This window comes from Nerophis lumbriciformis, linkage group LG01 (assembly GCF_033978685.3).
Source record: "Nerophis lumbriciformis linkage group LG01, RoL_Nlum_v2.1, whole genome shotgun sequence".
Taxonomy (NCBI): domain Eukaryota; kingdom Metazoa; phylum Chordata; class Actinopteri; order Syngnathiformes; family Syngnathidae; genus Nerophis; species Nerophis lumbriciformis.
The window spans coordinates 36,028,470-36,042,500 of NC_084548.2; the positions used below are offsets into that span (position 1 = coordinate 36,028,470).

Sequence of the window (14,031 nt, forward strand, 5' to 3'; positions counted from 1 at the left end):
CCCCCATCAACCAATCACTGCTCGGTAGCCCTGAATGGGGGAGGGAGGGAGGGATGCAGGGGGGCGACAAGGTCTGGAACGTCACTTGAGATTTCAGTCTGTCGCACCGCGGCATCAGAACAAGGTCCAAAAGGACTACTCATCCGGTTTTTTTTGGAACAGCTCTGTTTAAAAAAAAAAGAAAAGCAACCGTTCACTTTTAGGCGCCGGCTCCTTTTCGACTAACGGTCCTCCATGAGATTCTTCAGGCTTACCTTCAAGTGCTTCGTCGACTGCTTCTGAGTCTCCTGCGTCTCACGGCGCCTGCTGACATTTTTTTTAAATTAAAAAACATCTCTTGGCTGAGCTAAGTGGTTCCAGTGTGTGGAAAAACTGCGACCTATTCTTAATTGTATTTTTGTATTTCCAAGAGGCAAAATAAACTGAGAAAATCTGAAAAGACAACCGGGGCGCACTGCATGGTGTTAAATATATATTTGCCTCTCTTGGCACGGTTACCCACCCTAGTCTATAACTAAGAGCTAGCCGGCCAACTCGCTTTTTCGATTTCATTTTTCCCCTGCCGCAGTCCAACAGTATGTCACCTGAGTTGGGAGAGAGTAGCCAAGGTGAGTATGCTGTTATTTATCATGTGTGTATCATGGAATGACTCACAGCTTTGACTTCCCTTTGTGCAGTGAGAGCAGCTTCAGCACCTGCATGTAGCATGCATCTCTGAACAAAGCTCATCAAATTCTTATACAGGATAAAGCAGTTTTAGACCCCCCAAAAAATCACACAAATGACATGAGTATGCCCATGAGTTAATTATGCAAAGATCCAAATACAACTTTGACATTTTGCAAGAAACAGAGGTTTGAGATGTTCAGTTGTCTACCATGCTCATCAAGCATTCTGCCTTTGCCCATTTAGCACTTTAAACTGCTCTGATATGGATTGAACTGTTTCACTTTGCATCTAGAAGTGCACACAAGAGGTGTGTAGCACATCTTTTTTTTCTACGGGAGAAAATGGCAATTGAGGTCTATAGTGTAGACTTGCCAGTCTGCTGCTCTGTGCTGCAGCGCACTAATCATCCTGACTGAGATGCTGACAGGCACAATGAATGGTGGGGGAGGGCTCATTCAAAGACAACACATGCAATACAGACAGAAGTGTCTTAAAGATCAGTTAGGGCAAAACGCTAAAGATATGATGCAGAGTGTTTCTTCAAGCCAATTTTGTCTGAGTATGTTGTGTTTTGTTGCTGGTGATAGATAACACACACAATCCCACTTTCGTTTAGCCCAAGTGTGCCCCAAAGCCAGCTCACTCCTTAAAACTGTCATCCACTAACTATTTTTTCACCTTCTCCTTTGCAGGTGAAATCAGCCTTCCCCAGTTGCAGGTCGGGGACCTTTCTGAAGGAGAGGGTGGGGGATCAGCTCACCCTCTGGTGCCTGTGCCCGGAACCGGCCCTGGGTGTGGTGAGGGCGGAGGAACTGGTCCCCCACTTACCCAGGACGGAGCTGCCATTGGGACAGGGAATGGGGCTGTCGCTGTACCTGTGGTGGAGAGAGAAACCTGGACCAGACAGATGGACTTCATCATGTCTTGCGTGGGATTTGCAGTAGGCTTGGGCAACGTGTGGCGCTTCCCTTACCTTTGCTACAAGAACGGAGGAGGTGAGAGTCACTCATGTTTATAGTATGATGAGCAAAACATGACATGGTTTATGTGTGAACTAGAGGGAAAGGTTTTCCATATCAGGCAAGGAATCAGAATACCGTATTTTTCGGAGTATAAGTCGCACCGGAGTATAAGTCGCACCTGCCGAAAATGCATATTAAAAAAGGAAAAAAAACATATACAAGTCGCTCTGGAGCCCGGCCAAACTATGAAAAAATATGCGACTTATAGTCCGAAAAATACGGTAATCATAATCCGAATCACTTTATTCATCCCTAAGGGGAAATTAAGATTTTCAGCACAATCCCATTCCAGATCAGACAAACATTACAGGGAGACAGAATTGGATCGCTGACGGGTCTGCCAACTTCCGGCGCCCCTTACAAAAAATGTGAGAAACAGATAAACGTTGGGAGGAAAAAGAAAAAATATTCAGTCTAAGCCTGGGTCCCTAGAGAGGGGTCCAGACTGAGGCCAAGGAAAATAAAAAAAAAACTCATAGCCATAGCACAGAAACATGTGTGTAAGAGGGAAACATCAAATAACACAAAGGACATTAAAAGAGCAGAGCTGATGCAATTAGATGCCACTCCAGCAGTACCATTTCTACATACAGCTACAAAAGTAAAACAACAACAACAAAAAAATTAACCAATAATATATATTGCGCACACACGATTTGCCCATGCATAGACAAGCAACCAAAGAAAAACATCATTTCAACACATATACACTGTGGTGGCCTCTGCGGTGTTCCACGCCACCGCCTGCTGGGGTCGGGGGAGCATGGCCAGAGACAGGAGCAGTCCCAACAAAGCAACCAAGAGAGCCGACTCCACCCTCCGCCTCCCACTAACTCTCGGCCAGTGTCCAGTCTGCATGGATGAGCGAGGATGCATCAAAGGAGACCGAGGTGTCCGATACCTGCTCATTCAGCCAAGACACTGTGAAGCTTGTCCATCCCGGCGCTCAGCACTAGCTCCACAGCCCTGTCTCTTCATCCGCATCTACTCAAGTCTCTCCAAACGGACTCTGGTGTGGCAGAGACCGAGCAGCTGGTCTCCATGGCCAAAAGGCTCCCGGCAGATCCAGAAGTTCACAAAAAAGCACCGCAGAAGTCATGAAAAGTGCCACCCCTTGTTGCACAGTCCCAAAGGATCCCGAACCAAAAGGCAAAAAAAAACCCACATGAAAACAAGAGGGAAACATCAGGAACACAAAAGGATGATACAAGAGCACAGAGCTCTTACCACCAGCAGCCACTGCAGCAGCGCCATCTAGAGCCATATTTGTAACTGATGATGATAATGAAACAAATAACAATAAATATGAGAACAAAATTAGGAAAACTACTATATTTTAGTACCGGAGTGTACTAAGCCAGCCTGGATAGGCTCCGACTCACCTGTGACGTCAGATTAGTTTTAAAATAAATGAAGCACACCTTATAGTGATTGAAAACACCACCTGTTTAAACTAGTGCTAATCACAGGTTTTACTCTCTTACCAAATTTAAATTAACTTAAAAAAAAAAAAAGCCTAATATTTGAAGACAAATTTAATTTTACTGTCAGATTGTCATACGGGAACATTTAAAAAAAAAAAGTTTTTTATCTTGAATGTATTTAATTGATTTCCTCAAAACTCGGTAACCGTTTTAAGTCCCATCTGGCTTTTTTTTTTTTTAAGTGAAATTTCTTTAAGCAAAAGCACACCAGTTAGTCTCCTAACTCAATGTTTCTCAACAAAGGGCCAATGTTGGCCCGCCAAAAATATCTGTTTCTCAGCTGTGGTCCGTATTGGCCGCAGCAGTACTCAGTTGTAATACACTTTTCCACCACTTGTGGCATTAATGACAATCTCAAACACACCGAAAAACTCTGGAGCCATAGTCATAGAGAAGTTTCTTAAGCACGAAAATGATGACTAAAGTGGTGAAGCTGTATTTTCATTTGCACTTTAATTGTATTGACAGTTTAGTTAAGAAACATATACATTGTTAATTTTGTTTATTTATTCTAGCACACCATAATTGTATGTTAATCTATTTTTCGTCAGTTACTTATGTGTCCCTTCTTTTGTAGTATATTTGGTTCATACTTATTTTTCTAATCAGGCTGACCTAAGCCTAAGGTTTATGTGTAAAATAAATAATAATCTTTTTGATTAACACATGGTTTCATATCATTTGACATGGTTGTAAATTGTAAGTATATTTGTTTTAATTATTGAATACGATTAAAATCAAGAGCAAGATTACTAATTCGGTGTTAATATTTGCGTGGGCCGAGGCCTCTCTGTTCTGGAAAAGTTGGGCCTCGAAATCAAAAAAGGTTAGAAACCCATGGTATAACTAATCTTTGCACTGGTGTATGGTGCCACCATCTGAGGTTAAAGAGCATCTACAGTTAAAATAAATTGCAGGATTAACCTGCATATATAATACATGGTAAATGCAATATTTTGGGGGGATTAACCACATGAGTTAGGTTGTTATTTTTGACAGCCCTAGTTTGAACCAACAAAAGTGTTGTGTGGACTACTCAATGTCTAAAATCTTCCTGCCATATACAAACCCCAAAACCAGTGACTTTGGCTCGTTGTGTAAATCATAAATAAAAACAAAATACAATGATTTGCAAATCCTTTTAAACCAATATTCAATTGAATAGACTGCAAAGACAAGATACTTAATGTTCGAACTGGAAAACTTTATTTTTTTGCAACTATTAGCTCATTTGGTATTTGATGCCTGCAACATGTTTAAAAAAAGCTGGCACAAGTAGTAAAAAAGACTGAGAAACTTGAGGAATGCTCATCAAACTCTTATTTGGAACATCCCACAGGTGCACAGGCTAATTGGGAACAGGTGGGTGCCATGATTGTGTATAAAAGCAGCTTCCATGAAATGCTCAGTCATTCACAAACAAGGATGGGGCGAGGGTCACCACTTTGTGAACAAATGCATGAGAAAATTGTCAAACAGTTTAAGAACAACATTTCTCAACGAGCTATTGCAAGAAATTTAGGGATTTCACCATCTACGGTCCGTAATATCATCAAAAGGTTCAGAGAATCTGGAGAAATCACTGCATGTAAGCGATGATATTACGGACCTTCGATCCCTTCAAAAAGCGACATCAATGTGTAAAGGATATCACCACATGAGCTCAGGAACACTTCAGAAAACCACTGTCAGTAACTACAGTTCGTTGCTACATCTGTAAGTTCAAGTTGAAACTCTACTATGCAAAGCGAAAACCATTTATCAACAACACCCAGAGACACTGGTGGCTTCGCTGGGCCTGAGCTCATCTAAGATGGACTGATGCAAAGTGGAAAAGTGTTATGTGGTCTGACAAGTCCACATTTCAAATTTTTTTTGGAAACTGTGGACGTCGAGGACCAAAAAGAAAAAGAACCTTCCAGATTGTTATAGGTGCAAAGTTGAAAAGCCAGCATCTGTGAAGGCATGGGTAACTTACACATCTGTGAAGGCACCATTAATGCTGAAAGTACATACAGGTTTTGGAGCAACATATGTTGCCATCCAAGCAACGTTATCATGGACGCCCCTGCTTATTTCAAAAAGACAATGGAAAGCCACGTGTTAGAAAAGCGTGGCTTCATAGTAAAAGAGTGCAGGTACTAGACTGGCCTGCCTGTAGTCCAGACCTGTCTCCCATAGAAAATGTGTGGCGCATTATGAAGCCTAAAATACCACAATGGAGACCCCGGACTGCTAAACAACTTAAGCTGTACATCTGGCAAGAATGGGATTTTTTTTGTCCAAGATGGCACTGCTGTAGTGGCTGGTGGTGGCAGGAGCTCTGTGCTCTTGTGTCATCCTTTTGTGTTCCTGATGTTTCCCTCTTGTTTTCATGTGGGGTTTTTTGCCTTTTGGTTCGGGACCCTTTGGGACTGTGTGACAAGGGGTGGCACTTTTGTGACTTCTGCGGTGCTTTTTTGTGAACTTCTGGATCTGCCGGGAGCCTTTTGGCCATGGAGACCAGCTGCTGGGTCTCTGCCACACCAGAGTCTGTTTGGAGAGACTGGAGAAGATGCGGATGAAGAGAAGGGACAGACAAGCTTCAGTGTCTTGGCTGAAGGAGCAGGTATCGGACAACTCGGTCTCCTTGGACGTATCCTCGCTCATCCATGCGGACTGGACACTGGCCGAGAGTTGGTGGGCGGCCAAGGGTTGCTCTTGGTTGCTTTGTTGGGTCTGCTCCTGTCTCTGGCCATGCTCCCCCCACCCAAGCAGACGATGACGTGGAACACCTTTTTTGTAAGTGGCGCTGGAAGTTGGCAGACCCGTCAGCGTTCCTGTTCTGTCTTCCTGTAATGTTTGTCTGCTCTTGAATGAGATTGTGCCGACAATCTTAATTTGCCCTCGGGATTATTATAGTATTTCTGAGTCTGAGTGTGATTCTGAAAGAATTCCACCTGAAAAGCTTCAAAAGTTGGTCTCCTCAGTTCCCAAACGTTTACTTAGTGTTGTTAAAAGGAAAGGACATGTAACATAGTGGTAAAAATGCCCCTATGCCAACTTTTTTGCAATGTGTTGCTGCCATTAAATTCTAAGTTAATGATTATTTGCAAAAAAAATACGTTTCTCAGTTCAAACATTAAATATCTTGTCTTTGCAGTCTATTCAATTGAATATAAGTTGAAAATAATTTGCATATCATTGTATTCTGGTTTTGTTTACGAATTACGCAACGTGCCAACTTCACTGGTTTTGGGTTTTGTACTAGGTTCCAAATGGCAATAAAATGTTTATAAGCATTCACACGTAGTAAGCCAAGTTGTGTTTGTAGTTCTTAGTCCAAGGTCTCACACACCCCAAGGTCTTCCCTTGTGTTGTGATGGCATACAGTTGTAGTGGCACTTGATGTTAGACTCGTTATATTCTACTAGTTTGAGATGTGTAGTCTTCTGATCTCTGTGGTTCGTTGGCGCGGAAGTCTAGTATCCTGCCCAGAGTGGAAAAGTTCAGGCCTGGGCGGAATTTGTCATCTCATAGTCGGGAGTTATTATTGTTTTACGATATAAGATAAAGAAATCGGCAGCTGTGTCTCGCTTTACCTCATGACAACTATAAATTATTGCGTGGCTAAGAGCACGTAGCTGATATGCCAGCCTACCCAGCAGTCTACCCCCTCAATTCACTTTATTATAGCCAGTAAACAGATGTACACAATGTCCTGCAGTTTCCCTGGCATATGCCTCCCCTTGTGTCTTTTCCATTTCCATCCATGCCGACATATCCAATAGTAACATGCTCAGACTATAGCATTTGCCCTTGGCGGCTCTTATCCACCTTACCCTCATGTTCATATTTTTATGAGGTGTTTTATTTATTGCGTGCCTGCGTGCGTGCATCCGTGTGTGTGTGTGTGTGTCTTAGTCCAGCACCCCCCCTCTCTCTCTTGTGTGCATGTGTCTTGTGACCCACAGCTCTGATACCCACTTTCTGGTATCAGATAACAATGGCCTGCTTCACACAGTCCACCCCCTGTGCTGCTGCCCTGCACTCTTGCAGCTTTACAAAGGTGTTCTCTCTCCCACTCTCTGCCTGATAAGGTGGCATATGGACATGTCACACAATAACCTGCCCTGTGCCCGTTCTTCCCTTCATGTCAGTGCATCCGCTACACAATTTGATTTTGTGTCCTTGAGAAGCCCAGAGTACACCTCCCAACACAACAGTTGCCGATAAGAACTGAGTCATAGTCGTGCGCAAATAGACACATTTTGAGCAAATTCATATAATAAACATGCTCAATTATTTTTCCATTTAAGTTGTTTGTCCTGGTGTGTCAGTTCCAGTTATGATTAAGAGTGGATTTACTTAAGCCTGTTAAGGATGCAAAGTTCCCCATAGCTTTAGCCAATAGGTTCGGGTATGTAGGCAAAAGCCTTTTTCTCTACTCATTCCATTCACGCCTCCCATCTCATCTCTCGCGCTCTTCTCGCTGTCTCTCACTCTCCCGCCCCTTTCTCTGTTTGAGTCACACTCACCAATGTTGCCTTATAAGGCAACAGCCCTCTGCTCCCAGTGAATGACATAAAGACTGATGGAGTGAATGAGGCGCAAATTGTCAATCAATAGCGCTTGCTTCGGTGCCAGTTGACTGGGAGGCCATTGCTGCGTAATTTTTTGGCTTTTGCCACCCCTGTGCCCAGCATCGTCCTAGTTTTTTCTATCCTCTCTCCACTGTGATTTATCCATCTTTCCCTCCATTGCTCTTAGCCAGCCTGTGCGCTGCGTCACAGGCAGTCACATGACCACCTCATTCGCTCTGTAGTGGCGTCACGTAGTGAGTTCAAGCGACATTTTGTATTTGAACCGCCTCATGTCTCCTGCTCATGTTATTCTGTGTCTTCTTATCAGAGGAAGCTTTCAATAGGGAGTGTGAAAACCAGCAGCCCGAGGCCAAATGTTGCCAATCAAAAAAAAAAAAAACAAGTCCCAGTTTTCTCTATCAGGACTAATTACTAATGAACAACTGCGCACTTTGGCCTATTCTCCACGCATTTCAGAACACAGCACTTAAATTGTCCATTTGGGAACAGACAAAGTGCTTATCCATCAATGACCTTTGCAAAAATAGAACACAATAAATAATGAAAGAATTTGACTATTTTTACTTGGTTTGTTGAAATTGCAGTTAATCACAGAAAATAGGGATGTAACAATATCAAAATCTCACAGTACAATATTATCACGGTATTAAGGCCACCGTATGGTATTATTGTGGTCTTATGTCCAAAAAAAAAAAATACTTAAAATGCCTTATTGTGTAAAATGAAGTGGCAGAAATGTTTAGGATAAACACATTTACTGTAATTGAACACAAGCATAATCATATTTATCATTACAAATATTTTCAAGTGCAAAGAATTGTGCGGGAACATCCACTGTTCCTCTCAACTTTTACTCTCTGAAAAAAGTGTCCTCTACAGTTTGGAAAATGCAGTTTCTCAAAAAAAAAAAAAACTCACATTTTAACTTTTAATAATGTAAATTCCTCACAAATTGGCGTTTAGCTTCGCAGGCTTCATCTTTTCCGGTTGATGGTAGCTTATCAAGTAGCTTCGGTGTGTAGCAGGTGCGCCTTAACCGAGTCTGTTTTGGCTTGGAACGCTGGAGATGAATGTGAAGTTAAGTTTTTTCCAGGATTTGTTTGTCTGTTTGTTAGCAACATAACTAAAACAGTTATTAGGACTTTGAAAAAAAACATTTCCTTTTGTCTACTGCACTACAAAGTGAAAAACACTTCACTTCCACGATACCGCATTGAACAGAGGACACTGTGAGATGCGGTTTATTTTCAGACCGGCCAAAGCAAAAGTACCAGAGAAAAACTACACTCACCAAGTTTTTGTTTGCGTCACGGCATTATTGATAAGATTTGGAATCTGACGGTATCTACAATACCATCACATCCCATTCATCCATTTTCTACCGCTTATTCCCTTCGGGGTCGCGGGGGGCGCTGGAGCCTATCTCAGCTACAATCAGGCGGAAGGCGGGTTACACCCTGGACAAGTCGCCACCTCATCGCAGGGCCAACACAGATAGACAGACAACATTCACACACTAGTGCCAATTTAGTGTTGCCAATCAACGTTGTGTCCTTGGGCAAGACACTTCACCCTTGCTCCTGATGGCTGCTGGTTAGCGCCTTGCATGGCAGCTCCCGCCATCAGTGTGTGAATGGGTGAATGTGGAAATACTGTCAAAGCGCTTTGAGTACTTTGAAGGTAGAAAAGCGCTATACAAGTATAACCCATTTATCATTATTATTTAACAACCCTAACAGCAAATCATTTATATCTCACTTTTATCTCATTCATTCTCATTTTAACTCATCTTAATTTATTGGGGATTTATAGACAAATAGGGGACATTTTCCTTGACTCAAAGAATTTGGAAAACGACTTCACTGTTGACTTAAGATTACCTATTGTTCAAATCAATAATAAACTAAATATTTTATTATTCCAATAAAAACCTGATAAGATAAAACATAATATATGGGTTGTGTCCATATCTGATGCAGATACATTATTACAATAATAACTTAGTTAGATTATCAATAAGTTCTTTGTACTCCCTCTTCTGCTTTTTATTGCATATTGGATGTATTCAGTTAACAAGTTGTTGTGTTTCTTGTTGCAGGCGTGTTTCTTATCCCTTACCTGCTGATAGTTTTCATTGGGGGAATCCCAGTATTTTTCCTGGAAATCGCTCTGGGACAGTTCATGAAGCAGGGAGGGGTCTCTGCCTGGAACATTGCACCTCTTTTCAAAGGTACCTCTGAGTAAAAGTGAGCATTATTGCTCTTATGTTGATCATGTTGACTCTGTATGCTCTTTCTACCAGGTCTGGGCTTAGCATCAATGGTGATTGTGTTTTTCTGCAACACCTACTACATCATGATTCTTGTGTGGGGCCTCTACTTTCTCTTCCACTCCTTTACCAACCCACTGCCGTGGGCCACCTGTGGCAACCCCTGGAACACCCCCAATTGCACAGAGGACTTCCGTCACACCTGCCACAACCGCAGTGCAATTCAGATGGCATCTGCCGCTCAAGACATGAACGTGTCCTCAGTCAGGTTCCTCCTCAACAACAGCTGCATGGAGATTGAAGGCATGCGCTCTCCAGTCATCGAGTTCTGGGAGTATGTCTATCTTTTCACAACAATTTAAATGATTTCCACAATCTTTTCCACCATCTCGATATAATGGATTTTTTTGAGTGAAACATCGATACATACTTTATGGAAAAAACTGTTGTTATATACCTATTAATGATTGTTAATTATTCAATCAGAGATTGGACTCGACCCGGTGTCCCAAACTTGTGGTCCCCTGGCCCATGTTTTGTGGCCCTCTACTTAAAGTGGCTGTTTACAACTTGTAAGAACACCATCGGCCAGTTACCATTAGTGCTTTAATATAACATATTTTTCTAAATGTCTGTTTTTCCATAATTACTAATAATATAAATAAAAATTGCTCATCGGCTCGTGAAAAAATGTTGGCGTTCAGGCTGTCCCTTACAGTTGCCTCGTACACATCCGGAATGCATGCACATAAACAAAAGCAGTCCCAAAGAAGCAACTATAAATTTCTAGTCATGTTTTTGTTGTGATAGAACAGGGGTCTCCAACTACGGCCCGCGAGCGTCCACTATCTGGCCCGCATACGTCCCAAGTAAAAAAACATATATATATTTATATATTAATTTTTTTTTTTTAGAAATCTGTCCTGTCCAGCCGCTTAGGCAAATCCTATTCTTGATGTAGATGTCCATGTACAGATTTACTTTACAAAAGAGAAGTGGGGGATACTTCTCTTGTTGTTTTATTTGTATATGACTGTATTAAATATTTGCATATATTTAGTGTTTGGCAGAAAAGAAAAGGGGTAAATAAAAAGAAGACACCGGGAGACAATTTGGGGGACAAGAGGGGCACCGAAAGCCCCGCCTCCGGCCAAATTCTTTTAACCTATTGTGGCCCCGAGTCAAAACATTTGGGGACCCCTGTGACAGAATACACATTCAATGATTGCCATTGTTAGCAGCTAAATTTTACCAAAATGCTATCATTAGCTGACAACAAACCTAACTAATGTGTGTGCGTGTGTGTAAAGTGGGATGTAGTTTAGAGGGCAGATATAATGCAGGGGTGTCAAACTTATTTTCAGTCAGGGCCTCATCGGAGTTACGGCTGTCCTAAAAGGGCCACTTGTATTATAACAGTGAATATATATACAGTATATGAGTTTTAATGTATAATTGCCTAAAGTTATTATTACACAATTGCTTACACATTTAATTATTTCTTTTTTTTCATACAAATTGATGGATAATTTGCTTTGAAATCACAAGTCACTGTGACAAACAGATATTAAATTATTTGTTTTTATTTCAACCAAAAGTGTTTGGAAAATATGTTATGTTTCTGCATGATCAGATACACTGAACAAAAATATAAATGCAACACTTTTGTTTTTGCTCCCATTTTTCACAAGTTGAACTCAAACTTTTACTATATAGACAAAATAAATTTTTTCACAACGATGTCTAAATCTGAATTAGTGAGCACTTATATGCCAAGATAATCCATCCAACCTCACAGGTGTGGAATATCAAGATGCTGATTAAACAGCATGAATATTGAACAGGTGTGCCTTAAGCTGCCTACAATAAAAGGCCACTCTGAAATGGGAAGTTTTATCACACAGCACAATGCCACAGATGAGGCAAGTTTTGAGGGAGCGTGCAGTTGGCATGTTGACTACAGGAATGTCCACCAGAGCTGTTGCCTGTGAATTGAATGTTCATTTCTCTACCATAAGCCGTCTCCAAAGGCGTTTCAGAGAATTTGGCAGTACAACCACAGACCACGTGTAACCACACCAGCCTAGGACCTCCACATTCAGCAGACGCACCGCCATGATCGTCTGAGACCAGCCACCCGGACAGCTGCTGCAACAATTGGTTTGCATAACCAACAAATTTCTGCACAAACTGTAAGAAACCGTCTCATGGAAGCTCAGCTGCATGCTCGTCGTCCTCATCTGGGTTTCGACCTGACTGCAGTTCGTCGTCGCAACCGACTTGAGTGGGCAAATGCTCACATTCGATGGCAGCTGAGGTGTTCTCTTTCCGGATGAATCTCAGTTTTCACTGTTTAGGGTAGATGGCAGACAGCACGTGTGAGAGAGCGGTTTGCTGATGTCAACGTTGTGAATCGAGTGGCCCATGGTGGGGTTGGGGTTATTGTATGGGCAGGCGTATATTATGGACAACGAACACACGTGCATTTTATTGATGGCATTTTGAATGCACAGAGATACCGTGACGAGATCCTGATGCCCATTGGTGTGCCATTCACCCGAGACCATCACCTGATGTTGCAGCATGACAAAGCACGGCCCCATGTTGCAATTCCTGGAAGCTGAAAACATCCCAGTTCTTGCATGGCCAGCATACTCACCGAAAATGTCACCGGCTGAGCATGTTTGGGATGCTGTGGCTCGGTGTAAACAACATTAAAGAGAAGTGGACCTACATTCCACAGGCCACAATCAACAACCCAATCAACTTTATGCAGCGTAGCTCATTAGGTAGAGTGGCCGTGCCAGCAACCTGAGGGTTCTAGGTTTGATGCCTGCTTCTGCCATCCTAGTCACAGCTGTTGTCTTTGGGCAAGACACTTTACCCACCTGCTCCCAGTGCCACCCACACTGGTTTAAAAATGTAACTTAGGTTATGGGTTTCACTATATAAAGCGCTTTGAGTCACTAGAGAAAAGTGCTATATATAAGTATAATTCACTTCACTATGCGAAGGAGATGTGTTGCACTGTGTGAGGTGAATAGCTGCTTTTGTGACTCCCCCCCCAGACCACCAATAAAGCAAAACTGCACATTTCATAGTGGCCTTCTATTGTGGGCAGCCTAAGGGACACGTGCAATAATCATGCGGTTTAATCAGCATCTTGATATGTCTCACTTATGAGGTGGGATGGATTATCTTGGCAAAGAAGAAGTGCTCACTATCACAGATTTGGGAACACTATTTGAGAGGTATGGGTATTTTGTTTATATAGTAAAAGTTTTAGATCTTTGTTGTTAACTAATGAAAAATGGGAGCAAAAACAAAAGTGTTGCGTTTATATTTTTGTTCAGTATATTAATAAAAAAAAGACATGCAAAAATGTGTACAGTAAATTAAAATTTTCTGTCAAATTTGAAAGAACAAATACGTATTGTAAGAATGGATGAAGCGCTTTATTGACGAACACTATTTCCAGGCTTTCGTGGGCTACATCTGGCCTTGAGTTTGACACGTGACCTAATGCTTTCAAAACTCTTAAAAGTTTGTGCCCTCGAGGCAGCCGCTTAATGTTGCAAACAGCCACTTTTACTTCATAGTTTAGTGTAATTGCGAGCCGTGCACCCTGGGCGGCTAGTAGTTTAAAATGTGTTGGTAATCTTAATTTCCACTAGAGACTAACTACAATAACTGCTCGCACAAAAATGACAGCACAACAAACACATAGTGGGCAACATAGAGAACGACTTTCTTTAAGCAAGCTGAAGTGTCTCTGACCATCTCCCAGGCCACTCAACAGTGTTAAAAACCAGTGCTAAACCAGGGGTGTCCAAGCTTTTTGACTGGGGGGGCCGCATTGAGTTCAAATAATTTGACCAGGGGGTCAAATTATATATATATACATATATATATAAACTATAACCTTTATTTAACCAGATAAGAAACCCATTGAGATCAAGATCTCTTTCACAAGGGTGACCTGGCCAAGAGGTCAACAGCACATG

At 42.0% G+C, this 14,031-nt stretch overlaps 1 protein-coding gene across 1 annotated transcript in view; it reads left to right on the top strand.

Moving 5' to 3' along the window:
• The first annotated feature begins 86 nt into the window (after positions 1–86).
• LOC133619382 (sodium- and chloride-dependent creatine transporter 1-like) overlaps positions 87–14,031 on the top strand; it is a 32,126-nt gene continuing 18,181 nt past the window's right edge. Inside the window, exons 1-4 of the mRNA XM_061980361.1 lie at positions 87–608; positions 1,362–1,664; positions 9,857–9,988; positions 10,061–10,361. Of these exons, the coding sequence (XP_061836345.1) occupies positions 578–608; positions 1,362–1,664; positions 9,857–9,988; positions 10,061–10,361 (767 nt within the window). The 5' untranslated portion in view covers positions 87–577. The remainder of the gene's footprint in view (positions 609–1,361; positions 1,665–9,856; positions 9,989–10,060; positions 10,362–14,031) is intronic.